The sequence below is a fragment of the Acipenser ruthenus genome, chromosome 1 (genome assembly GCF_902713425.1).
Source record: "Acipenser ruthenus chromosome 1, fAciRut3.2 maternal haplotype, whole genome shotgun sequence".
Taxonomy (NCBI): Eukaryota; Metazoa; Chordata; class Actinopteri; order Acipenseriformes; family Acipenseridae; genus Acipenser; species Acipenser ruthenus.
The window spans coordinates 28,533,320-28,561,165 of NC_081189.1; the positions used below are offsets into that span (position 1 = coordinate 28,533,320).

Below are 27,846 nucleotides of genomic sequence, written 5' to 3' on the forward strand. Positions count from 1 at the left end.
AAGAAATATTATTGTCTAAAGAAAAAAATGAAGATGTCTTAAAAATATTTGACTTTTATAGCACTAAATTAATGAACAGGCTTGCAAAATAGCCAATAAATCAATCAAAACCTTTATTTATCCAGATGAGCCAATTGAGAACAAATTCTCTTTTACACTGACAACCTGGCAAGAGACACACAACCACAGCAAACAACAACAACACAATACATTAGGATATCCTGGGAACAGCCAGTTTAATAAAATTACTGGCTCTTAAGTTGTACAATGAAGAAGAAAGGCGTTTTCCCAATTAAGGTTTGGTCAATTAACATATACCCGTGTTTCAGTCAACTTGTATATAAAGAGGGCCAGATTGTTAAGGTCGCGATGGTGAGTTCTGTAGGGGGCACCAGTGACAAATCTTACAGCAGAATGGTATAAAACATCTAGTTTTGTTTAATAAGCCTTTAGAGGCCTATTAAACCATAATCTAAAATAGGGATGTCGCAGAGCAGGGCACTGCCCTGGGAAATATTGGCAGGGATGGGGTTAAATTCTCCTCCCTGCCCAGGTTTGTTGTGTCAGGTGGGACTAATTACCAATCAATTAGCACCCAGCCACCTGACATAAAAGGAGGCCTCAGCTCCTCAGTAGAGAGAGGTAGCTGAGGAAGCAAGGGTGATTTTTCTTTGTGTGCTGGTTTTTTTTGTTAATTTTGCAATCCAGTGAAGGCAAAGCTCAGCCTGGAAGACTTATTTCTGTAAGTTTTTACTTCGTGTTTATTGTTTGTGTTTAACCCTTTGCGGTCCTATGTCGGATCTGGTCTGACATTGCAATTATTCCTATCCGGTCCAATGTCAGACCCTGTCCGACATCATCAAAAAACGCAAAAAACGGGTTTCTAGCTGTTTTTTCGCCGGAAAAAGCCAAGAAAACCATTCAATGGCTGATTGGGAGTGACAGGAGCCGAGACAAGCCTAAAAAAAAAAAAAAAAAAGGGGGGCGTATCTCATGAATAGTCATACTTGCCCCTGACATCAGATAGGGGGGGCCATAAGCAAACAAGCTGCCTGTTACTGAATCAGCGCACAGAGAATAACACGGACATTTGCAGAGCTTTTTTGAGATGTTATAGTAATAAAATAGTAATTTGGATCGCATTATTGAGGAGTTTGGTGATAAAACGAGTGATCAGGAGATGATTGATCGGTATTATTATTATTATTTATTTCTTAGCAGACGCCCTTATCCAGGGCGACTTAGATATCACATTATTTTTTACATACAATTACCCATTTATACAGTTGGGTTTTTTTTTACTGGAGCAATCTAGGTAAAGTACCTTGCTCAAGGGTACAGCAGCAGTGTCCCCTACCAGGGATTGAACCCACGACCCTTTGGTCAAGAGTCCAGAGCCCTAACCACTACTCCACACTGCTGCCCACTGGTATGTACTATTATTATTATTATTATTATTATTATTTATTTATTTCTTAGCATATGTGAAAGCGATAGCAAACGAAAGGGTGGGGCGGGGCTGGAGATGCCTAGTGAGTGCTTTGTTGATATGCAGGGCCTTTTAAACCCGTTTGACTGTGAAAAAAAAATACTTTTAAACAGCGCGTCTAAAATTAACTGCGCGTGTGAAAATAAATTGGACCTGACGCGCACTTAATAAATTGACTGCAAAGGGTTAAGGCCAGCACCCAACCCGGACTTCACTGCACCCGTGTTCACTAATAAATTGTATTACACCACTTGCACTTCAGCACTCACTCTGGACTTGTGATCGTGTTTGTGTTCTGTGTGTGTTTATACTGTGTTTATTATTTATAGTAGATAAGTGGTGCCCTGGTTCTGGGGCATTTGGACACACAGTGGCCATCTGCCCCACCCAAACAGAGGTGCTAATTGATTGGTAATTAGTCCCACCTGACACAATAAACCTGGGCAGGGAGGATAATTAAACCCCATCCCTGCCAATATTTCCAAGGGCAGAGCCCTGCTCTGCCACAATGGAGTAAAGACATTTGAACTAAGACATATTTGGTGGAATGTATAAAAGAAGATTTGTTACAATAAAGTCTAGATTTTATTTTATTTAAGCTATCAATAAGCATTTTAAAACATTAATGCACTATCCAGCCAAATGCCTAAGTATTCCTAGACCCTGTAGTTACCTGATTGCAGTAGTTCCGTACAAGTTGAAAGACAAAGCCACGGTCCATGAGAGACAGGAGATCATACAAGAAAAACGCCAGGCTAATGTTGATCTTTTCTGCTTGTTCAATTTCCTTTAAGAAACAACAGAATGCAAAGGTGTTAATACAAGTCTGATAATTAATCATTTGTGAGCACTGATGAGATTAAAATCCAAATTAGCATAGATACAGTATTCTGCTAAACTTAACCAATCAATACTAAGGTAAAGTCGCTAAAGTTCACGCTATACGATGCACTAAATAATATGGGTAATGCTTAATAGGATATTTTACACTTATTTTAGTTTTTACAAAGCAGTGCCCTATTTATCTTGAAAAGAAACAAGGATTATGATGTATCACAGTATATCTTCTATATTCTTCAGTTTACCTTTTGCTGCTTTACTAAAATTGTTCCAATCTCGGCAGTCACTACATTCACAATAGTGGCGATGTCATCCTTAAATCGATCTGAAAAACGACTTCTGCGAGGGGTGCCCTGCTTCTCCATTTGGCAAACATACTGGGCCATGCTTTTAACCTGCAACATTAACAGGTCAATGATCACTAGATCAATGCAAACATAAAACACAATTAACCAAAGTTATCATTAAATGTACAGTATGACTTAAAAACAGAGGACCTTACCAGAAGCTCAAAAAAGAACCAGGCGTATTTGTAGGCATTTTCTCTACATACACCAGTACTGACCACCATCTGAAGAGCCAGCTCCTCGTGGAATTGCTATCAGGAATCAAAACATCAGAAAGCAATGTTCAAGAGGAATAAACACACATAAACAACCGGCATTATGATGTAATGGCATGACATATCCTTTCAATATATTAAAATATAACAAACATAAATCTTGTTGATGAATAGCACCAAAATCAGCAAAACTGTAAACCAAAATGGACCAAACAAGTGTAAAACCGAAACTGGACCAACTACAAACAGACAAATACAATTATTGTATCTTTTTACTTCATGCATGAATAACAGTTTGATAACACCACCTTGTTTACCTTTTTGTGTGTAGCTCTTGAACTACCAGCAGTATTCTGGAAGTAGTTAGAAACTTCTACATAGGAAGACATTCGATTTCCAGGGATATTCATACCCTGAAGAAGAACAAAATATATATAAATACATTACAATATGCATTTTGATTTTGTATCAAGAATGTGTGCTAATGAATGTCCCAGTAGTTTCATCATTACCATGAGATGATATGTTCTATAAATATATAACATGTGTGTGACATACATATCAACAGAACTTTAAGTGACTACACTACATCCCCATCTCTTTGGATAATCAAACAATTTTCTGAGTAGTTTTGTTATTAAATACAGCAATAAAACTGCGCCACCTTGGGTGTCATGATGTTTTGGACCTCCTGGTCAGCTGCAGCCTGGGGGGCAGGGATGTCAGGGTTGCTGCTGCTTAGAACCCGTGACTGAAGGAGCTTAGAACCAACAGTGGAAGCACTGGCACGCCCCATTGTGTAATAGCGAGCCTCGGGGACAACCGAAGACATCGCTGAGCCTGCAGGAAGAAACCAGGCCTTAATGATAAAGCAGGCACTGTAGAACCCTAAAGAAGTGGTGACCTTGGACAGACTAGGATGCATCTACTGTCACTGAAATTCCATTCCATATTCTATCATAAAGAATCCTACCTGTCTATATGTGCTGTAAGTTTATCAATCAGTCATTTAGCAGATAATTTTATCCGAAGCTGATGGGTGTTTAGAATATCTTGAATATGAAAGCTGAACTCTTAATTACAGTCGCAGATGTTGACATCTACCGTCTAAGACCAGTAGTAATGCAGCACTCGACACAGAGGGCAATGAAGTGTGGATATTTAGAGCTACATCTCAGAAAACATGGATCAGAAAATAATACACAAATTCAAGTGTTAAGTTTTAGGAAGAGAACTTCTGTATTCTAATGAGTGGAGTTGTTAAGGATACATATTATTTATTAACTGGGTACTCATTTATTTATTTATTTTTCATTTGCTCAGTAATTTACCTGTATTCAAGAGCTCTCTGTGTGTGTCTGGCAGTCGGAACACAAAGTAGACATATGATGCCAGCAAGCAGTTTCTTCCATGTTGGTCCTTTGCAAGTTCTTGACTGTTGTGGAGACTGTTCACAACTGATACCACAGACTCAAAAGCAATCTGGGCAAAATTGGCTGTAGAATAGAAACCACATTATTGATTGTTTATTTGCAACTTTAAAAAAGTACTGTCAAACCTATATTTAACAAACGTTTAAGAGACTGCCTAAAAGTGATATGGTATTAAAATATATAGCTAATGAAATCCCTAAATCTTACCTGCTGTGCAGATGGGATGTAAACCACAGTCAATTACTAAGGACTAGTTTGTCCATCACATGTATATCTTACTTATGTCCTCATTGGATAGCTTTTCCTTTTCCTAGGCAATTACTTTTCCAACTTTATGATTGACATGCTTTTCAGCCAGTGATATGCTTGGACCTCGACGACTGATGAGGTAAGATGACCTAGACATGGTACACCGCATTTAACTATTATAAGGGCTGAGTGGGAACCTGGGGTTCATTTTCATGGATGTCATGCCCATACACTGATTCATACCTGCCTGTCCTGCAATGACCATGGGCTGCACAATGAGGTGAAACAGTTTATCCAGCACTTGGTACAAGAAGAGGACCAGCGGCTCCAGACGAGACGAGGACAGAGAGATGATGCTCATTTTAAGCTCGTGCTCCAGTTTGCTCTCTAGGATCTTGTCATCTAGAACGCGGATAGGGAATGTTACCCGGCCCTCAAGAGCATGGCACAGAGTGAAGAACCGCTCCAAGTGGTTATCCTGCACAGAAGCGGGAGAGCTTGGTTGGAATTGAATATATCTTAAAATAACTACAGAAATCTTTGTCAAATTAGGCCTGCTGTAAAAAGATATTCCCAAGACACTCAAGGTTTACTGGGTGTAGTTAGGTAATTACTGTTTTTTTAAATTGCTTACTCTGTAGTAAATGTATGACAAGGGCAATTTGCCCACAGTGGAAAAGAGTGCTTTCTATCATTCAAACACTTTGTTCTGATTTATTTAGTGAATGAATGTATGAAAATCAAAAGGGCAACAATTCATCTTAATCCGGAACTCTTGCCACGTATCTGTAATAAATAGGAAGAAAAAAAGGGGGAAAAGGAAAACAGTATTCAGGCATAGATTGTGGGTATTTGAGATGGAGCTTACCTGTGTGTGCACAGAAGAGACAGCTTGCACTTCGAGATTGAAGACTCCCTTATGACCTTCTACCCATTTTATTGGAGGTGTCTGGGCAGGGAATTTCTAAGGTACACAGAAGTGTGGATGTCAAAGAGTTTAATGAATGAAGGTTTTATTTAAGTAGGTAATTATACTATAGGCAAATCACCTTAAAAGCCTAACTAATATATTAGTTTCTTGTTTAGAGTTACATTATCATTTTCTTGTTTCATTTATTACATATTGGGGACTTTTTAAGACGTTTAAAGCTCACCTATAGAATGATGTCTAACCTCTGATACACCAGTGTAAAACCACTGACCTGCCCCCCTGCAACACTCTGCCCCTAGTGGTTGTAAAGTATGTCTTATTGATGTATTTCTTACATCCACTAAGGGGCAGAAATACATTCTTCAACCCCTTCTACTGCTGTCACCAAACAACCAGCTGTATCAAAATCCTCTACTTTTGTGCTGTCTATACCTAATAAGCTTCAGTTTTTGAGGTTTCTCCTCACCTAAGACTACCAATTACCTGCACATGAATGAATGCATGCATCTGATGCTTGAACATACCTCTGGAGAATGTAATGAGTAATTGTTGGGCAGTCTGTCCAAAGCTACAGGAAGACAATGTTGTCCAGTCTGCAACCGCTCATTGACTAGAATTGGAAACCACTGAAAACCAAGAACATACATATTAAAATCTATGGATACATTGATTAACATTTTATGAATAAATCACATGAATGCCAAATGTCTCATCTTTGGTCAAGGAGACAAACTGGTTTATTTGTATTCACACACACACGCACACACAAGAGAGAACCGTAAAGTGTTCAAATGGTCAATGCAATGCTATTTAAATATTTCACCCAATATTATTAAAAATAGGCAGCATTAAACACCATGTTCCCTTCATAACATACAGTTTGTTCAACTCAAAATGTCCTACTGACAGCTACAGTATAAGACAACACACACAATCTTCAGTGCAACTTACTGAGTATCCAATGAGGGTTTCCACACTGGCTGTCTGGTTCTGTTTCGGCTGGCAGCTGATGTGATAGAAGGTGAAGAGAAGGTGATGTTTCTCTGTGAGTTTGGCGGGGAGTTTAATTTTCACTTCTTCATAAAAATCTGGAGACCTACAGAAGAAAAATACACTGAAAATGTCTGCTTCCACAACCCTTTGCCTTATTACACATTAAACCAACTGCAATATGAAGGTCAGCCCCAAAGTATTCGCATATATATATATATATATATATATATATATAGATATAGATATAGATAAAGATATATATAGATATAGATATAGATATAGATAAAGATATATATATATATAGAGATATATATATAGATATAGGTATATTATATATATATATATATTACTGTTATCTTCAAATAAAAATAAAACCGCTCGTGCAGTCAATGCTAAATGCAAATGAGCTTTCAGTAATAGTTGTTAGCGTAGGTAATTTTAAAACACTTAAATTGCCAAGATGAAATAGGCCTATATTCATGTCTAGGAAAGATAACTCACCTTAAAAAAGTGCAGACAGCTCTAGTAGTATAGGACAGTTAACCAGTAAGCTAATATAATATGCTTATCTAATTCCATGTTTGTTTATTTTTCCCTATGAGATACTAAAACTATTCAATTAGTAATTCTAGTCTTTATGTGAAGTTACTGAATTCTAAACTATTCCATATAGTGGGTTTCTATATGCAGTTATTAAAGATATGTGCTCTGGAATACCTACTTGTTGTGATAAGTAATGGTAGTATATACTTCATGTACAAACTCTGGACCACTGGATTTCCCGAAAATAACCTAAAGTGATAAAAAAAAAAAAAAAAAAAATACAGCAATTGATACCCGTGTAGACTAAGTATTTATAATAGAAAAAAAAGTCAAAGAGAAACATTTTACTGCAGGAAATCCTCAGAAGTCATGCCTGTTTTGAATTCACAGACTTGGAAGAATGAATTCATATCTTGGATATTAATGGCAATAGACTTGATGTGGGTTTTGTCATTGACATGATCATATTATGAATGTTTTCAATAGACCCTTTAGATGTAATCTGTACACTAGGCAGTTTTTTTACTGTGTTATTTACCGGCATTGCGTGGCTTGCATCCTCTCCAGACATAAGCTGGATTTTGATGGTGATGTTCCTTGCTGAAGCCAGACGATTAGCAAAACTTAGCCTTTGTGGGTAGACATATAGTAGATTTCTTAAAAAAAATAAATAAAAAGAAAATAGATATTCAGTATGTTGCTGGTTTGCAGAACAAAGGCTCTCTCAAACCTCAATCCCATGATGAGATTAAAATGTCAATTGATCTGCTTCTTATTTTTATGTTCCTGGAAGACAGTTCTTAATAAAAGGCCTCAAGCTTGTTGGCTGTTTTAACCAGAAGCTCAGAGGCGAGTCATTGTGAATTACTCTTAAAATAACTTGTTTTTGGTCTTGGCTAAATTACAGGTCCCAGTATTTGTATATTTCTTCTAAATAAATCATGTTTTAGCTGTGCTGTGTAAAATTTCACAAGGTTCAACAACTGTGGGAAATAAGAAATACCAGTTAATTGATTATGAACCCAGTGAACTGGCATATTTTAAAAGAATACAACTACTACTGTGTGATTTATATAACCTTTGCACTTAACTATATATCTTAACCAGGTTGTTTACTGCACAAGGCTGTAAAAGCTATGACAAATGTCACAACCAGAATGACTTTATAGACAGTAGATAGTAGTTTAAGAAGTAGTGTAAATCTCTGCATTAATCTGCTGGCCTTAAGTCCATATCCTCAACAATGGATAGAGTAGCAGTAGTGACTAGTGACTTTTTCCCTTACTTGCCTATCCTAAAACAATTAAACAAATAACATGGATTACCACAGTTAGAAAACTAAAACACAAATGTGTATGTGGGGGGTGGGTGGGGTCCGGGTATAAGTGGGTAGTTCTATTATTTGCAAATAAAGAGTAACCTAGTCACCAGATAAACATATATTACTGTCACCATGTGATGTCAGGATGCATTATAATCAGACCCACTGATGCAGTTTGATACATCACAAAGCTGCTGATGTCATAAAGAGACTACAGTGAAACCAAGTAGAACATTCTAAAACCATTTACAGCTTTGTTAGCAGTGAACACAGGTCAATAAAATATTATGTAAACTGAACTACATGTTTTTTTCTGGATATTAATGGAAACAACAAATCTGAGAAATGCACCAGATCTGAAGAACGCACCAAACTTAAAAGGAAACAGACAATTTTAAGTAAACAGCAAATTAAATTAATGAAATGAAAACAACACACTTGAAGAAAACTACATTCAGTAAGTAAACACACAAAGAAAGAGCTGTACTTGAAATAAATGCTAAAGTTTAGTAAAACAAAATACTTTTTTAAAAAACAGAGACATCGGCTTGGTTTACATACACTTAAAAATTGACTCTACAGTCATGACTGTGTGACATTGTCATGCAAATACATCGTGAAACAGCAAAAGGAAGTCCTTTTGGCAGCATGACTTTAAGGGCAGGGTCAATCGCTTTCTCACGATAAAAATAACTGTAAAAATCCATGTAAACCAGAGCAGGAAACGTGCTTGTGGGTCACGAGATTTAATATCACGTAATCTCTGACTTAATATCACGTAATCTCCATCAGAAAGGCCATACAAAACATAGACACCCCCCAATACACACACACACACACACACACACACACACACACACACGCACACTGTATATTTATGGACTACTTCAACACTGAGACCACCGACGGCAGTCATTATCACGGTATATTTTAAACCTCATCAATATTAAAATGAAAGCAAACTATTGGATAGAACTCAAAAGTTTTATTCAAGCACATATCAACCATCTGCACAGCCGAAACCCCGTATTTAAATGAACAATTAAACATAAAAGGGTTTATTTTCTAACTTGCCACATATAAAGCACTACTTCAAAAAATGAAAAACTATGGTGTAAATCGGTACATGCACATACAAAACTGTAAAAACAAAAGTAGTTTTTAATCTAAAACGAAAGTAACATGATTTCTCTTGCGTGTGTGTCACTCGCAGCACAGAATCCAGGTTAAGCTGCTGCAGCCTGCAGCTTTGCAGTTTTCTGATCAAAATGTTTCTGCGGAAGCGCTGTGGCTAGCTTCAAGATGAAATCTTTCCTATCTTGTACAAAAACATGTATTGTAAAAGGTGGTTCTAGTATTAATGAAATGTAACTTTTATATGTTCCACAAACACACACACACAAATATAAATACTCATGGCAATGCATGAAGCTCTCCTCACGATATTCAGAGTCGTTCTTGTCCTACTTAGTAAGCAGACACGGGCATTTAAATATCCCCTCCCCTAAATGACTATGAATTGAGTAATCTGCATTGGTACAGACGATTCTTTTTCCAAAATCAGAACTGCATGGCAACGCATTTCCTGAAAAGTACAGCAAACAGGTTGTGAGGAAAACTGTCATGACTTGTGCATGTAAACACCACCATTAACAAAAAAATAAAAACTAACAAGTACATTCCATATTTGAAAACTGCAGGTTTGAACACAAGAAGACCCCAGCCTTGAAGAAAATGAAAATAAAAAAACAAACAGTGAAATGTGTATGTTGTTCTGGATTCAGGGGGGATAAGAGAGTATGGAAAATGGCAAGATAAAAGGAGAGTGGAAAGGGTGCACAAATGGGAAAAGATACAAACTAGAAGAAGCCAAACTTGATGAGTCCACCAAACTCCACGAATCCAGCAAACTCCACGAATCCACCAAGATTAGGGATATCAATGAAAGATCCAAGCTTGAGGAAATCGATGAAAGCACCAAACACAATGAAAGCACCAGATTCGATGAAAGCACCAAGCACGATGAAAGCACTAAGCTTGACGAAAGCAGCAAGATAATGTGGCTTCCCATTAAACTTTTTACAAGGTTCTTTTTCAATATATTAGATGAAAGATAACAGGAAGGCTAAATACTAATCTCCTACCTGTATATGGTGTGTGGAACATAAACCTCTTGTGATGGGAACTCTAGAACTTCACGGACTGGCCGGACATTCTTCTCAGTTACTGGCCTCACTGGTATCAGGTCAGAGGTGAGACAACCATGTACAGTGTCTGGGGCTGGTATGATATCCAGCTTGATAGTACCTGAAGCACGTATAAAGGTTAATTAGATGTTTGGGACATTATTTCTTTACCTGTATGCCTGCTTGGAAAGATCATTTGAGTTTGGCCTACAGTATTGTATCATATTGTCATATGCAAGCATGTGCTTGTTAGCCCACTTACCTGTTATTGGTTTAATTCTTCTCTGCAATGTTGAAGTTCTTTTAAGGTCAGCTAAATACTTAAATAAATCTTCATCACTTAGCCTGTCTCCCTCCTGTAAATGACACAACAGAAAATGTTTTTGTTAACTTGCCAATATACTGTATAGGCACACTGAACTTTAAACGTATACACTTCATTTTAACAATATTGTGTCCAAAATATTTACACCTATACAGGGGAATAACTTTTTGTAAAATGCAAGTCTATGCCATGTTTCATCAAGTTCAAACATGAGGGAGGTGGGGACGTTGCACAGGCATCAAAACAAAATGCTTCTCTCTGAGCTTCACTGTACAGTGCAGCTTTAATAATCTTTCCCACCGCACTTCCTCACTCCAGCCTTGAGGCGTCTTTTGAGAAGCAATTTTTGCTGCAATAGTAAGCATGGCAAATAATGACAGAAGCAGAAACAACAATAAAGTATTATACAAAACACACACAGTATGTCTTTATGGACAATTAAATAGTTTCTTGCTAAATTTGGTCTTATTGGTTTTTTCTTTGTATTCTTTAAAACAACGCCTTTGCCCTTGCACTTGAAGGATCAAAGTGTTGGGTCTTTATCATCCAAAAAGTATATTTTTATGGCTGTATTATGGCACTCGTATTAGGTTAATGGAACATTTTGCCCATGAGGTTTCTTAAAACCTGTCTGTATCTCAGATGTTTTTGACACATGAAAGTGTCATAGCGACAGTACTTGATTAAATACATTTAAGTACTGCAGATTTTCCAGGTTATTCATGACAAACCAGCCTGATTAAAAAAAAACAAAAAAAAAACAACATGTATAAAAAATGTTGTACCTGTTTACAGAAAGTGCTTATGGTAATAGTTGCAGGTTTGAAGCCTGACAAGTTATACTGGTCTTCTAGAGAGTTGAACTTTTCTGAATTCCTTCTGCTTGGTCCAAGAGTCCTTCTATCTCCAGCAGCTTTACCTAGAAAAGTACATATGAATCATGTGCATGTCTAGTCCAACTGCTTATTTAAATATTTCAGAGGGAAGGCTGGAGCCAGAATATGACTCAGGGACGGTGCCAAGAAAACTTGACTATGATAATAGAAGGTCGAAGATATGAAATATGTCTCTTAGGGCTAACCAGTTCTATTGCAACACTAGATTTACATTTACTCAAGCAAGTCTTAATGTTGTCAACCATCCAAGCTCTTTATTTCATTCATGGAATTCAAAAATGTGTCCTGAATCCAGGCTTCACAGCTGGAGCTCTCCAGTTACAGTGGCCAGTGTGTCAGTATTATAGAACCTGAAATTCAAATTAAAGACAAATTGCCAAAAATAAACTGTAGGACCGGCACCTGACCAGCAGGAGACTTGCCATGGCCAATGTAGCGCTACCTGTGGGTTCCCTGGGCAAGATCAGCTAATAAGCATGACAAGGATTCAAAACAGCAAGCTGACTCACCCTGCACTTCCACACGGGACTCCCTTTACTGCAGGAGTGTGAGGAACCATACACATTTCTTATTGCCAATACAATACCAGTGAAAATTCAGCAGTTTCAACTAAGTGATCAGCTAAAACTTGCTTACCAACTGGTCAGGTTTTACTCCTGCATAAGGTGACAATCTTACCATTGGTGCTGTCTGATTCGACAATGTCTCTGTCAAGGGTAGCTGTGCTGATCACATTCATTATGTTAACAGTGGCCCAGGCAAATGGCATCCTGTATTTCCCAAGTCTCTGGCAGAACGATTCAGCTTGAGCTCTTAACTTTTCAAGTTTGTCTTTGTTCTGAAAATGACAACATTTGGTGAATTGTATTTAATTGCCACTGCCAACAGAGTATAATGGATGGCAGGTATATCAAACTAATTATCTGGTTAAACAGTACAGTAAGTTACACAGGACATTTACAGTAATGTTTTATTGATCTCTTCTGGATGTTGATTACTTTAGTAAACTGTGACATTTTTCACTGTTTGTTTTTTTTATTTTCATTTTCTTCAAGTCTGGGGTCTTGTTGTGTTCAAACCTGCAGTTTTCAAATATGGAATGTACTTGTTAGTTTTTATTTTTTTGTTAATGGTGGTGTTTACATGCACAAGTCATGAACATGAACTACACAGAAAAGCCCAAAGTTATTATGGTCTTGTGTTTATATAGTTAAATTTACATAATCGTATTCACAGTTATAACACAGATAATGAAGAGAAGCACAGCTTAGGTGTTTGACTAATATGAGCTGTGTGAATTTAACAGGAATGTGTGGTGTTCTTCCTAAACACCAGGGAGAGGATGTTCCTTTCAAAATGACTAAGGAGAAGACATGAATGAATGGAGGTATTGATTATGAAATTGTAATAAATCTAAATAACAAGCTCTCACTTTGATACGTCCAACATGACTATGTGTGAGGTCTTAAGATGACCCCAACACTAATCAATGATGATAGTGTAACCAGGATAAGTGAGCTGTCCTAACGTGTCATCATAGTTCAATCCTGCACATCACATACCAATAGAATTAAATGGCATATTGTATTCAGTTTATTCCTTGTTTTTACCTTTGCATTATCACTGTCTTTCATCATCATGTACGGCTCTGCACATTCACTGATCTCACCCTGCTGAAGGACCTTCTCAATCTAAAACAAAACGTCAATGACAAACAGGTTACTGGGTAACCAGCACTTCTATAGAATTCCAGAAACGGTTTACAGCAAATTGATTAGTCGAGGCATGTACAGTTATGGCCAAAAGTCTTGCATCACCCTCTATATAGAATGATCTAATTTTGCTTCTAAAGTCAAATGAAACCTGCTGAATAACGTTATGTTAACATATTGAATTACATGCCGCTTTGTAGTTTTCCATATACTTAAAAAACTGAAAAATACTATTATGGCGTCTGGTAGACTTTTTGTAGTTTTTTGATTACATGATGTTAAATAAACTATCTAAATTATGTTCATATAGTTGTTCATATATGTTTTTTTTTTAATTATGTCGCAAACCTAAAATTATAGGTGATGCAAAACCTTTGGCCATAGCTGTAGATAAGAAATAGTTGACTTTAGAATCTGTGGATTTTAATGGACTTGTTTTTTTTTTCGGGGGGAGGGGGGGGCGGGGGGGCAGCTTTACTGGCTCCTCAACCTCTTGAAGCAGCGAGGCCAGATGAAAACTAATAAACCACCAATTCTGACCAGCATATACCAGAGCTGGTCATCGCAGGAATTTCCCAAGGATTGGCATTCATTGCAAACCTAAGAATTAAAACATTACGTATTAAATATTGAACACAGCTAGGGAACACCTAAGAGATTAACCTAATAAACAGTCTTTACTGAAAACCACATCTACCTAATAGTAACCGCATTGGTCTCAGCTGATTATCACACTGAAACTCGTAGCCAGTCTGCAAAACAACTTTAAGATCCTTTAGAAACTTCTGCAACTTACAAAACAACTCAAGGTGGCAGTATATCAACACAAACCTTACTTGAAAGGAATGGAAGAAAAATAAATTACCTTTATTACGAGGTAGATATCAGGAGAGGGGTAAGTGATGGAGAAGACAGCTGATCTTGCCTGGCTGGACAGTGCTATATGGGGCGTGTGACATCGAAGGAACCCTCTGAACTGATCTGAGTTCAGGTCACAGTAAAAGTTCTCTGAAATCTGGAACAAATTCATTTTGTTTGTGTTAATTCAATAAAAGAAAATAAACAGCAGCTTCTGCAGCATAGGAGCAAGCTCTAAAGCCTAATTAACAAGTAAGTTGTTACACAGACTGTTGATATTGTAGTCCTTACTGTTTTACTTTTTAAGTCATCCCTAGCCATGTAATTTGAACTACTAAACTCTGTATCTTGCAGATAATTCAGGCAGTTCAGATGACAGTCATTGAACACACCTGTCACTACACATACATCCACTGCTTATTTTTAAACACCTTTTAGAAAGATATTGAACATATATGTAGCTGGCTTGCCTGAGAAAAAGAGTATCATATATTATAATATCAATATGAACTCAGTATGATGACTGTAAATGTGTTGGTGCTCCCTTAGCTAGGATGCCCTTGCAAATGTGACTTAGGTCTCGAGGGCTTTTTCCTGGTTAAACAATTGAATTATTTTTAGCACATTTTGGCCATGGGCTGAACAACAACAACAACAACAACAACACCAACAACCCACTAATTCAGTGCAAACAATGAGTTCTCTTTGAATTTGTAGTCCCTGTGTGGCACGGTGAAAGCCCTTAATGTAAATAGTGTGTGCGTGTGGGAAGGTTGGCAGGGATGGGGTTAAATCTGTTCCTGCCAGCAATCACAGGTGTGGCCCTTCCCCAGTTAGGTAACTGAGTGCTAACTGGGGTGAGGTGGTGGTATGCTGTAGGTGAGGCAGCACACTGTAGGTGAGGCAGCACGCTGTAGGTGAGGTGGTGGTATGCTGTAGGTGAGGTGGTGGTATGCTGTAGGTGAGGCAGCACGCTGTAGGTGAGGCAGCACGCTGTAGGTGAGGTGGTGGCATGCTGTAGGTGAGGCGGTACGCTGTAGGCGAGGTGGTGGCACGCTGTAGGTGAGGAGGCACGCTGTAGGTGAGGTGGTGGTATGCTGTAAGTGAGGTGGTGGCATGCTGTAAGTGAGGTGGTGGCATGCTGTAGGTGAGGTGGTGGTATGCTGTAAGTGAGGTGGTGGCACGCTGTAGGTGAGGTGGTGGCATGCTGTAAGTGAGGTGGTGGCATGCTGTAGGTGAGGTGGTGGCATGCTGTAGGTGAGGCGGCACGCTGTAGGTGAGGTGGTGGCACGCTGTAGGTGAGGAGGCACGCTGTAGGTGAGGTGGTGGCATGCTGTAGGTGAGGTGGTGGTATGCTGTAGGTGAGGTGGTGACATGCTGTAGGTGAGGTGGCACGCTGTAGGTGAGGTGGTGGCACGCTGTAGGTGAGGAGGCACGCTGTAGGTGAGGTGGTGGCATGCTGTAGGTGAGGCGGCACGCTGTAGGTGAGGTGGTGGTATGCTGTAGGTGAGGCAGCACGCTGTAGGTGAGGTGGCGGTATGCTGTAGGTGAGGTGGTGGTATGCTGTAGGTGAGGCGGCACGCTGTAGGTGAGGTGGTGGTATGCTGTAGGTGAGGTGGCGGTATGCTGTAGGTGAGGTGGTGGTATGCTGTAGGTGAGGTGGCACGCTGTAGGTGAGATGGTGGTATGCTGTAGGTGAGGTGGCACGCTGTAGGTGAGATGGTGGTATGCTGTAGGTGAGGTGGCACGCTGTAGGTGAGTAGGTGGTATGCTGTAGGTGAGATGGTGGTATGCTGTAGGTGAGGTGGCACGCTGTAGGTGAGTAGGTGGTATGCTGTAGGTGAGGTGGCGGTATGCTGTAGGTGAGTAGGTGGTATGCTGTAGGTGAGGTGGCACGCTGTAGGTGAGATGGTGGTATGCTGTAGGTGAGGTGGCACGCTGTAGGTGAGATGGTGGTATGCTGTAGGTGAGGTGGCACGCTGTAGGTGAGATGGTGGTATGCTGTAGGTGAGGTGGCACGCTGTAGGTGAGGTGGTGGTATGCTGTAGGTGAGGTGGTGGTATGCTGTAGGTGAGGTGGTGGTATGCTGTAGGTGAGGCGGCACGCTGTAGGTGAGTAGGTGGTCAGCGAAGGTAAATGCCCAGCCTGACAACAGTGAGTGTACAGTATTGTTTTGGTTACGCCATTTATTTTGGCCACTGTGTCGTTTAATTAACGAGCACAACAGCGTTTTAAACTGCAGCTTCTTGTCTAATTCCTGACGCTATCCTACTACACCCTGATACACAGAAACTTATTAAAAAGAAACTTCATGAATTGCTCAAGTTTCTTTTAGAACTACAGTGCATGTACATGTCCTGAAGTAATGAGAAGTTGGTTAGGTGTATGGAGGTGTGTGTGCTAAATGGGCACACTCTCCTTAACCCACATCAAAGGAGCACGTTCTGAATGTGTCGTGAATGATCATCTCATAACAGCCCAAAGCCACCAATTTCATACTCAAATTAGCACTACCTGGTATAACCCTTCAGAATACTGCTGAAGCTGTTTGCAAGTCATTGCTTGTTATACGTTGGCAAAAGCTTATTATTTACACAGTAACATGTGATGTTATTGTATAGTATTATAGTGATTTTTCAAATGATCTCAAAAGAGGAATGTTTGTAGAATATTATTTATGTATGTAGTATACTTGGAATAATCATATACAGTAATAGGTGCAATTTAGAGTGACTGTCCTATGGGTTGAATTCAAACCTGGTCCATTTTATTCACAACAGGCTCAAGATAAATTCAATAAGCTAATGTACATGATGTCCCTGAACACAATGTGTGCTCTGAAAACAACCAAATAAATGAATATCTGCTTTAGGATCCACAGCTGATACATAAAGCCATGGAATCTAGATTTTAAAACCCGAAACAGACATTTAGATTTCATTCAGTAATTCAACTGCTGAACTGCTACTCACCTTCTTCTTTTCTTTCAAATCATACAAGGCTAAGCTTGCAAAAAGAGGCTCTATTTCTATCTCACACCTGGAAAACGCAAAGAGGCAAAAATATCACAGATCTATCTTTCTCCTAAAAGCAGAAACTTTCTTAGAGCAAGTAACTTCAAATGCCATTGTACTTGCTTTTTTTTTTTGTATACCATGTGACTGTTTAACTACAGTGGAGAGAGTAGGTGGGGCTCACAGAGCTTAAAGGTTACATTACTGCAGGATTTGAATGGAATGTACTTCCGATTCTCTTGACAAGCTCAAAGCAGATTTCAAGAAATTGGTAATAACCCAATACTGGATGAAACAAATCCGGAACCATTCAGAATGACTGTGAATACCATAGCATTACAAAGAAATGTGCAGAGCAATTCAACTGACACGTGAACATGTTTCAAATACTGCAGCTGTGAATTTCTGCAGGGATTTTCCATTCACTGACTTACAGTTAGTTGTCAAAGTATAAGGAGGTAGGTGGAGCACATTAAAAAGGCTTCATTTATAAGTCACTCAACCATTAACAATATATCAGCAGAAGTCACTGATTGTTATAACCTTAACATTACAGTTTTCAAATGTGACATGGTAATTATAATGTAAGAGGATTTCCGGTATTTGGCGGAGGATATACATGTGAAGGAAAACAGTCAACTTTCTGTTCAGCTGTTCACACAACGGTTGCAATTAAAAGCATGATTATGTGCAACATTACTTTATGACTTGGCATCTGATTTGAATCCTGTGGCCAATGTGTTCCTTCGGGCAGTCTGGAATTGGCCGTATTTCCACTGCATCCTCCTGTCAGCAAACAAGAGGAAAACGGTATTATTCCTCACAGCTAACAGGATTGTGAATGGAAAAAACAGACTGATTTAATGGTGTGTGAATATTGAATACAACACTTCTTGTATGAAATCTTAAAACAGAAACATTTGGATAAACATCTTCAGAAAAGAATTATGAGTAAACTGAAAATTAAAAACTTGAATTTTTTTTAATGTTTTTCACTAGTGTTACTGTTAAGAGCACTTAAACTAGATACATACTATATATATATATATATATATATATATATATATATATACACACTGTGTATATATATATATATATATATATATATATATATATATATATATATATATATACTGTAATGCAGTAATGTAGTAAAGAGATTGGGATTAAACATAGGTAGCTGAAGATTTACATGCCAGAAATTTAAATCAACTGTTACTGTTAAGAGCACTTAAACTAGATACATACTATATATATATATATATATATATATATATATATATATATATATATATATATATATATACACACTGTGTATATATATATATATATATATATATATATATATATATATATATATATATATATATATACTGTAATGCAGTAATGTAGTAAAGAGATTGGGATTAAACATAGGTAGCTGAAGATTTACATGCCAGAAATTTAAATCAAGCCCTATTCAGTCAATTCTAAAGTCTGTGTTCTCCTTTATAGGGACACAAAGAGGCACAGTGCCACAATGGTGCACTCTAGAAGGTTCCAGCAGTATGGAGCCTGAGACTGTGGGAATATTGTGGTGGGGTTCAGCTCCATTTACTTGGACAGCTGGGCAAAGTCTCATTTAAAGTGACATGAAAAAGGAATTTTAAAATGCAGCAATGCCCCAGTGAAAAAAAAAAAGTTCTGTATACACATTAGAAAACAAAATTTGCAATGCTCCTTCTTAAATCTCTACAGAATAAACCCTAGGATTACAGCTGCATTATGGCAAATTCTTTGCAGCCTGCTTTGTAAAACCATCAGGTTCACTGTTACCAGACGAAATCACAATTTGATAAAAGTCCACTTCATGGGCTACTACCCTCCTGATAATGAGGAGCTGGCCAGTGGAGTTCTTGGCCTAATGTGACCACAGCTGTCTTTCTTCTTAAAGTTTAAATGTCTTCTTGCAATGGAAAAAATACAGGGGGGGGGGGGGGGGTAGAGATGTTTAGGAGCTAACTTGTACTTTGAATTTTAAGTCTTGCAAAGATTAAGTTTCTGTGTACCAGTTATTTTTTGTTGCAAGGGTAAGGTATTACATATATGTTGCAGTAAACTATACCCCCTGAAATACTAAAATACATAAATAAATACATAAATAAAACTAGCAAGATAATTACCATGTGAAAAAAAACACTGTAAATCAAAAAAATACTAACTGTCATTGTGTTCTACCTGTTTTTTTCTAAAGCTTTCTGCAAGACATTGATGGCTCATATGTCCAGTTCTGTGAAGTGTTCGGTTACATTTCTTCCCTTTAAACCTGTGGTTTGAGATGGATTGTATTTTCCACTTTCCCTTTTTACCTTGTGTTCCTAATCATTACAAAACAATAAACAGCCCGCTATATATAGAGGAACATAAAATAAGGCTAAAGAGTGTTATGCCAGTTTAAGATCACATACAAAACACACAACAAAACAGTCTGGTATACAAAACTTAAAATTACATGTTAAAGCTTAATTTATAAAAGTTCTAGTGATTCCTCTCATGGATAAAGGGCATTCACCTCAAACAGCAGCCACCTAACCAAATCATTTCTAACCGCTTTGATTGAACTGTCTGGGACTACTGTACTTACCTCATCGGCGGGTGGGTAAAGTGCGAAGAGCTCTGGCAGACGGCCGGCCTTGCGGGCCTCCCCGTTCTGCCTGTCGAGGTCCTCGGGGCTGCTGAACCGCAGGAGGGTCTCCACACGGCTGTCTGGCTGGAGACCCCGCAGGTCAAAGTCAGTGGAGGTGAGAGTCGGCCGCCCGGAGTCACACAAAACAGACAGCTTTTGGGATTTGACCTGCCAGCAAAGCAGAGGTGAGGGTTTTAACCAAAATATCTCCATGAAAATAATTCTGTCATACCCGACCACGTATGTCCAGGCAACCTTGGCCCTTTCAGCCCATGTATTTGTCCCTTCAAATTTATTAGAATCATTTTATTGGTGGCCACGCCCGGATTCATTTGTGAAAATGTCCAAAATCTATTTTACAGTACCTAATAAAGCGTACGCAAGTGATTCCTACTTTTACCTTTTCAGGGATGATGTCATTTCCTGTGTCAGAAATAGATTACATTTTATCAAATGCTCAAACTTGTTTAAGTGTAATGTAAATATATAGTGTGCCAAAGTTGATAGTATACAGCTGACTTTGTCTCTTACGGTGTTAGAATATTATCTTGCTTGCACTCTGGGCAATAAAACCACTCAACTGTACTTTGTGTCTTACTGTTACCCAAATGCTCATGGTAATAACAGTACATATTATTTACATGATTACTAAGAAAGCACAAACCAGCTGGTCCCTGCTTCTACTTTTTTCTTCAATAACTGACCAGATAGCTGCACTGTATATTAAACGTGTTACTACTCCAGTTATCGTCACTACTGGTACTACAATTGAATTATTACAGTTTCATGGATATGAGTATGATCCCAAAATGCTATATTTTTCACAAAATAAACACACCCAAATTAGGTATTAAGATCTGCTTTTACTTTTTTCCCATGAATATACTTGAAATGATGCATTCTGATAATGTCCAGCATTGGCATAATAGTTGCTGTTCCTTTTGTTTTAGTTGTTGTTGTTGTTGTTAGTAAGGATTATGAAGCCCATTCAATTCCCAGTCTCACCGAACTGATGTCCATTGTCTCGTTTATCCAATTGTGCATCATAGCACTGCCGCTCATGTTCACGATTCAATGGCTCCACTGCCTTATTAAAGTTAGTGAAGTGTAACAGAATTGATCAAACCAAATTGACTGTGGTTCCCTAGCTACTGAAAAAGATTGCTAGCTAAATGAGACCTTCCTTGGAACAACAGGGTATTTGTTAACAACAAATTATTGTATATGTGAAAAAAAAAAAGTTCATGTTAGCAATTTCCCTGAACTTGAGAAAAAATATATTCACAGAAGATGCCAAAGATGAGCAGTGGAAACTGAATATTAAAAAAAATATATATCAAAAATGATCTGCTTGAAAAATAAACAAACAAAAAACACCTTTAGGGTAATATATGCAGTATAACCATAATGATGATAAACAGATATTAGAACAAGTCTCGTAATCATGTTGCGAACTGGGAGTTTGATTTATGAAGAAATATCAGTTTTTCTGCAACAGATTCGTTTTTTCTAGCTTTGTTGAAGGAGGGAGCATTGATGTGGATACACATACAGGGTGTGTTGATGGAAGAAGGCACTATTTAGAATCTTTTCATTGCAGCATAGAGTGCTTTGTTGTGTGTGAGAATGATTTGATTTACAGTATGTTAAATCACCATAATATGTACAACACAGCAAACAGCAGGTAAAGTAATACTTTGTTGTACATACTACAGGGTGTTCTGTAACAGAAATGATAGAAACACACAAAAAAGTGTGACCAGTACTCTCATCCCAGACATGTTAAAGATGGTTTTGCTCAAATTGGCCCCACAAGTAGGGAAGGAAAGGCAAAGAGAAAGGGTACCAGACATGCATTTTCGACCAGATTGCATCAGGATAATTACACAGTTAAAGGCAATTCAATCTGTTCTGGAAGAAAATTGGGAGTTGTGTTCAAGGTCCCTCCTCTGAATGCCAGTCCTAGCTTTAGCTTGTCTTCCGTCATTACAGTTAGAACTCTGTCAGTCACTGAGACAGCCTGGCAGCTGTTCGTGCTGCTGCAGTGCAGCGATTAACACAGGTCAAGGTCCAAGAACCTATGATTAACATATTTAACCCAAAACAACAAACCTCTTCCAGGATTTGTGGATAAAAATTACCCTGTGTTTCCTGGAATAAGAGCATGACTGCCTTGCCTTCTATTTTACTGAGAAATATTCCTGCTACAGTCAATAATACACTTCAGTCAAAAAATCAGCTCTTGGTTTGAAAGATTACATGACGTTTGAAGATGTAATTTACAGTAGAAACTATCATATCTGATCCTGTAAGATATGATGCCCTCTATTAACCGATGGACCTCTGGTATGTGTCATACACACATGCTGCTACCAACTGAATGTTACGCATGGAAACTGACCAATGCATATTTTATTGAGGGTCTAAAACAGTACATTTCTTAGCAGGACCAAATACATTTCGTTAAGGCCATGACACACTGGCAACTTTTTAGGGCAATCATTGCCACAACAGTTGCCTTGATTTTTTATATTGAAGAGAGTCAGGTTTCTGAACAAAACAGATAGCTGCGCCCCCAGAGGGCGATTTATATGGCAACATCCAATCAGTGCACAGAAAGAGGTCATGTGATTTTACCGGTTTCCAGCCAGAAAATAAAAATGATGGCGGTTAGATCATCATGAGTTGTACAGACTAGTACTACAGAAAACCTTCTCATCGACTTGTTCTCAGGTAAGCTATATCATTAATTACTGTGTTTTAATTCTCATATGTAAACTATATTATGTAAAATGTGAATAGAACAATATTTCAATATTAAATGTATAATCCATCCGTTGTTGCTTTATTTACTTCCTGTAAATTGATGTTTTGTTGGTAGGGATATCGTATGTGAAGTATAATAACTACCTTCTTGACATTAATGTTTAAACACATTGTATTCATTTAAGTGATACCTGTTGTTTTAAAATCCAGCACTGTATCGTAAAAAAAAAAAAAAAAGTGATTTTTGGGAATTCAGTTTCACTTTACTTAAAACAAACTGCCCAGTTTAAGAAAACAATAAAGTAAGGGATAAGATAATTGCTGTGCTAGTAAAAAGCTGAAACAAGATAGCTTTTTGCTGACCTACAAAGCCAGTTTGTGTTTGTATGTGCTTTGTTGTTGTTGTTGTTGTTGTTTTAAACACCATTTCTGTCTTGGGTTAACATGCACTCACTTTGGCATGGCCTGAGAAAGTATGGTAAGTACTGTTTTTGTAAATTTTGTAAATTGCCAAATATTATATTACAGTGCTTGCAATAATTTTCACTGATTTTCTTTGTATAGTGTACGTGCAGTACCATATTTTGGTGTTTTAGACACACTGATGTACCTGACATTGATAATTTATAATGCCCCAACGTTAATTAAGCAACTATAATACAGCATAACGACTCCCTCGGAGATACAATATTTTAAAACATCCGATGGACCCAATTACATTGGCTATTGCAGGTTCTACTGTATAATCTCCCCCTGCTGAGAGTCCTAGCAGAAGCATGTTTGTGTGACAGTAAACCTGTTTCAACAGTGAGGAGTTTAAAGAAGCAGAACTGCTTTCTGAAAAAGTACAGGAGGCTAAACAGTGGGAGTGGATACAGTTGTCAAAAACACTGCAAGGAAATATACTGAACATGAATAATGATCACTGCAGCTTTAAAGTGATTTGATATCGCTGAAATGAGTCCACTAATATTGTTTAAAGTACAGCTTTTGGAGTAAACTAACACCGAAATATGCTTTTTACCCACCTGGTGTTCTTGACTGCTGGAATCTCGCTGTTCATCAGATTCAAAGATCTGTTTCTGCAAGGTTTTGTGCAGGCCCATTCTATCGGAATATATGCTCCCTCCATCTCCTTGATACCTGTAAATGGTGAAAATATATTTTAAAACAGAGGACCTGAGGCACAGCTGATCCCTCAATTCTTACTTTTGTTAAAAAAAAGAACTTTCAAACAGTAATGTTATTGTTCGATCTACATTTTTTTGCATAACACTCATTTACAATTCCACAGCGGTTCAATACAGTAAATGCAATACATGCGGTGCCACCTGGAGGTAAAATGGTGTAATGGCAATGGTGTGACAGGGAAAGTGAGGTCTACATTTTCTGCATACATCTAGCCACTGCATCATAAATATATCAAAGTTCACACACCTAAATGTGGGTTTTCCTGTAACATGAAATTGCTGTAACATGAAATTGCTTATTTAAAGCCATTGTTCCTTATAGTCTGCATACTAATACATGTTCATAAAGCTGACAGAAGTACTTTTGCATTAGGCATGTTCTAAAATCTCCAGCACAGGAGTGTGCCTGGGGTGAGATTAGTGTGCATTACAGAGCATAGTGGGCTTGGCTTGATGGATCAACCTGCCTGCAACCTGGTGATCTTAGACAGGGAAAGAAGTGAAACTGTGAGTAATGTGAAATCAAAGCATTAACGCATACAGAGGTATTACTGTATGAGGAATTCAGATTAAGCCTGACTTGCAGTGGTTTGAATCTCAAACAGAAGTTATTCAGTTATGTTACAGGGAGTTAAACTATATGGATTTCTGAAGAACAACTGATGTGACCTTTGTCTGGAATGAAGGTGCTTGACTTACTTTCTGCTGACAACAAGCCAGGGTTGAGTGTAAGTCTGAACACAGTCCCTGACATGTGGATCCAGCTCCTCCCTGGAGACAAAGAAGCAAAACAAGACATCTCTGAGCCGCACACATACTATTGGCTCTCTGCCTGCAAGACTGCTTTGTTGCATATCAAAACTAAAATATGTATCCCATTATTCTTCTCAAAACAGCTTCAATGCTGTCTGAAGTCATCTATACAAATAATAACAATAAACATGGAAAAACATTCCAGCAATATTGTATAGACTGATTACTGCCTTCAGTTGGCTTTATTTCTCTTTGAAAAGCATTCGATGTTAGAGCAGTGTTATTAAACCCAAGGAAATTAAGAAAACTAGGAGGCAATTTAACAAAAGACTTTGTAGTGAATACTATATAAAAGAATGACTGAAATGCCAACAATGGGGGGAAAAAAGCCTTTGCAAAGTGCTATAATAAAATTGGCCTGGTATATATTTTTTAATTCCTTGCTCCTTTGAATACTCCTCCCCAGTAAATTACAAACCTCATTATAATCTAAGCCTCTTCCTATACTTCACTTCAGGATAGAGAGACCTAATGGGCTATTTGACATCACAGCACAAGCTCCTTTCTAATCATTCATATACTTATGCATTATGTCCATCTGCCACTGGTATTGAGATGAAATCAATCTGAAATCGATCCTGTTCATTTCCATCGGCAGCAGATCAATATCAATGTGCACCAAACACTTCCCCCGCAGGTAAGTTAGGTAAGCAATAACATACAACAGGGTCTGCAGTCGTTATACGATGACTACTGGCCTGGGTGCGTTGGGAAGGACATTATGTCTTAATGTTTTTTATTAACATTTCTAAGCACAATAACACATTTCACAACACACTCAGGGCGTGCAGCAATTGTATAATTACCGCACACCCAGTCGTGTGTTATTGCATACGTAACATACTTATGGGCGGAGTGCTTGATGCTCTAGTCCCTTAATCATTTTGGAGGTAAAGTCAGTCAGTAGGTGGTACTATGAAACTGCAGCCGAAAGGCACAGTGATGCTAAAGTAATTGTGGTTAACAAAATTATTCAATAAATCGTGCCCATTTTGCATTTCCACTACATACCGGTAGGTCTCAAATGTGCAGTTTGTAAAAGATGTGATATTAAAACATGATATCTGGTGCAGTGGTGCTACACCAGTTTAAAGAAAAATCTGTTTCAAGCCAGGCCTTCCAGGAAGTATGCTGCTGTCAATTGGTGAAGCAGCAGACTAGTCATTGACAGGAAAGAAGCCAGTGACAAGTTCACCCTCCAGGCCAAATGACCCAAGAAAGTGCAATACAGTCTAAAAGCATTACTTTCTACCAGAGAATTTTTTAGCCTAGTGCAGTTCCAGATATCCTATTAAAAAAAATGAAAATACATGTTTGCTAAAACATGTGTTTCTTTAAAAACTGCACATTTAAGACCTATACAATGAAAGGATGTGCTTGATGGAAAGCAATTAGGGAACTATTTTGTTAGCTACAATTACTTCAAATGACGTGCCCTGTGAGTCAGTTAACTCACTTGGCCTAGTGATTCAGTGGCTACCCTGTGAATGAAATTCAGAAGCTCGTGGCTCCCAGTCCCCAGTTTCCACTACAAGGCTACACTGCCTTAAACAAGAGCAGCACATTCTTCTCCGAACCTGACAGTGAACCAACACAAGAGGTGACCGCTAATGAAAATGAACCTACAGTCAGTTCCACAACTGAAAGCTCTTATAGCTTTCAGACTGATATCCCATTTAAAGAAGACTAAACTAAACAGCACGTGTATGGGAGATCCAGTTGCACAACGTTTCTCTCTGTAAACACTGTGTAAAACTGGAGAATGTGTTTGTGGATTTTGTTTTCTCCCCTGGGAGTTGAACAGAAATGTAACTTCAGTTTCAGACAGATTGTTGGAGAAGATCTTCAGATTAATACACTGTGTCATCGTGATTCACACGTTACAAAAATAAATACTTGATAAATGTAATGCTTATGATAAGAAGACTTCAAATGAAAGGCCCACTATGTGTGGCTACAGTAAAAGCTTCACGTGCCAGATCATGTGCTCCTGTTCTTGATTCTCCGTGTGCAAAGGGGCGGGAAGGTGTTTTCATTAACTAAATGGATTTTTTTGTGCTTTTGAAGGTGCAGGATTGATGGCACTGGAAAGTGAAGTAATCTAGTTATCCACAGAGCAGGTACATCAGTATGCCTCAAACCTGCCCCAGAGGGACAACCCTTTTTAGGAAATCCATGCAATCCTGTTATTGAACCTTAGTGCCACCTGTAATGATGTATTTTTGTGATATGGAAACTGTTCACCTGACTGGACTGAGACCACTGAGATCACTACGAACTTGGGCTGGAATGAACACTTTCATGGTGAGCCCCCTACCTATCCTTTTTACAACGTACCCATCCTCTGGGACTGAGTGCTGCTCCGTCCGGCACTCCCTGGGAGCAAGCTCAATGTTTAAGTCGTCTTCAGGAAAGTCCCCCAGCTCCTGCATTAATTCTGAGTCTGCACTATTCATCTGAGTCATCAGGAATTCTTCAAAGTCCAGCGGCTCCACTGCTTCATAAAACTGAGGCTGACAGATAAACAACAATAAAAAATACATTTTAGCATCTGTGTTGGGGAACTCTAGGGAGCATGGTTGTGCCTAACATCATTGTCCCTCTGCCTTGATTTAAATCTCCAGCAGACCTACATTGGTTGACCAGAGTTTACATCTTTTCACCCCTATTTTCAATTCTGTTTTTCCAGTTGTTTTAAGGGAGGTTATGTCATATGTTTCTTGTTTTAACACAGGAAGTTCCTCCAATAGTTAGCTGCAGAAGACATTTAGCTGATTTCTAAATTTTTGTTTTGCTGGTTTTATAGCATTCAGTAATTCATTTAGTTTATTTTGTGGGCTGAGTGTGTTGGTATAATAATTGAAATCAGTCTTCATGCTGGGTTGCTGGCACACCATAGTCAAGTTAGCCTACCTTAGGGATAACAGAGGCAGAACAGAAGCTGAGTTAATAGAACAGACTGGAACAGATGTGAAACAATGGGAAGACAGCTAGATATTCTGTTGATGCAAAATATAAACTAAGGGCTCTGAGAAAGATATACAGTATATTAGTAACATA

At 38.3% G+C, this 27,846-nt stretch overlaps 1 protein-coding gene across 3 annotated transcripts in view; it reads right to left on the reverse strand.

The window, feature by feature from the left end:
- LOC117411681 (dedicator of cytokinesis protein 8) overlaps window positions 1-27,846 on the reverse strand; it is a 59,989-nt gene that overhangs the window by 15,057 nt on the left and 17,086 nt on the right. For all 3 annotated transcript variants that reach the window (XM_034019350.3, XM_034923994.2, XM_034924006.2), the window contains 24 exons: window positions 27,124-27,299; window positions 24,673-24,744; window positions 23,812-23,926; window positions 19,976-20,185; window positions 18,053-18,138; window positions 17,311-17,377; window positions 14,346-14,495; window positions 13,379-13,459; window positions 12,447-12,606; window positions 11,658-11,791; window positions 10,810-10,903; window positions 10,506-10,668; window positions 7,579-7,696; window positions 7,219-7,289; window positions 6,456-6,600; window positions 6,029-6,130; window positions 5,442-5,537; window positions 4,817-5,051; window positions 4,223-4,387; window positions 3,556-3,731; window positions 3,209-3,304; window positions 2,832-2,927; window positions 2,575-2,724; window positions 2,163-2,276 (listed from right to left, as the gene is read on the reverse strand). In XM_034019350.3, the coding sequence (XP_033875241.3) occupies window positions 2,163-2,276; window positions 2,575-2,724; window positions 2,832-2,927; window positions 3,209-3,304; window positions 3,556-3,731; window positions 4,223-4,387; window positions 4,817-5,051; window positions 5,442-5,537; window positions 6,029-6,130; window positions 6,456-6,600; window positions 7,219-7,289; window positions 7,579-7,696; window positions 10,506-10,668; window positions 10,810-10,903; window positions 11,658-11,791; window positions 12,447-12,606; window positions 13,379-13,459; window positions 14,346-14,495; window positions 17,311-17,377; window positions 18,053-18,138; window positions 19,976-20,185; window positions 23,812-23,926; window positions 24,673-24,744; window positions 27,124-27,299 (3,072 nt within the window). The remainder of the gene's footprint in view (window positions 1-2,162; window positions 2,277-2,574; window positions 2,725-2,831; window positions 2,928-3,208; window positions 3,305-3,555; window positions 3,732-4,222; window positions 4,388-4,816; window positions 5,052-5,441; window positions 5,538-6,028; window positions 6,131-6,455; window positions 6,601-7,218; window positions 7,290-7,578; window positions 7,697-10,505; window positions 10,669-10,809; window positions 10,904-11,657; window positions 11,792-12,446; window positions 12,607-13,378; window positions 13,460-14,345; window positions 14,496-17,310; window positions 17,378-18,052; window positions 18,139-19,975; window positions 20,186-23,811; window positions 23,927-24,672; window positions 24,745-27,123; window positions 27,300-27,846) is intronic.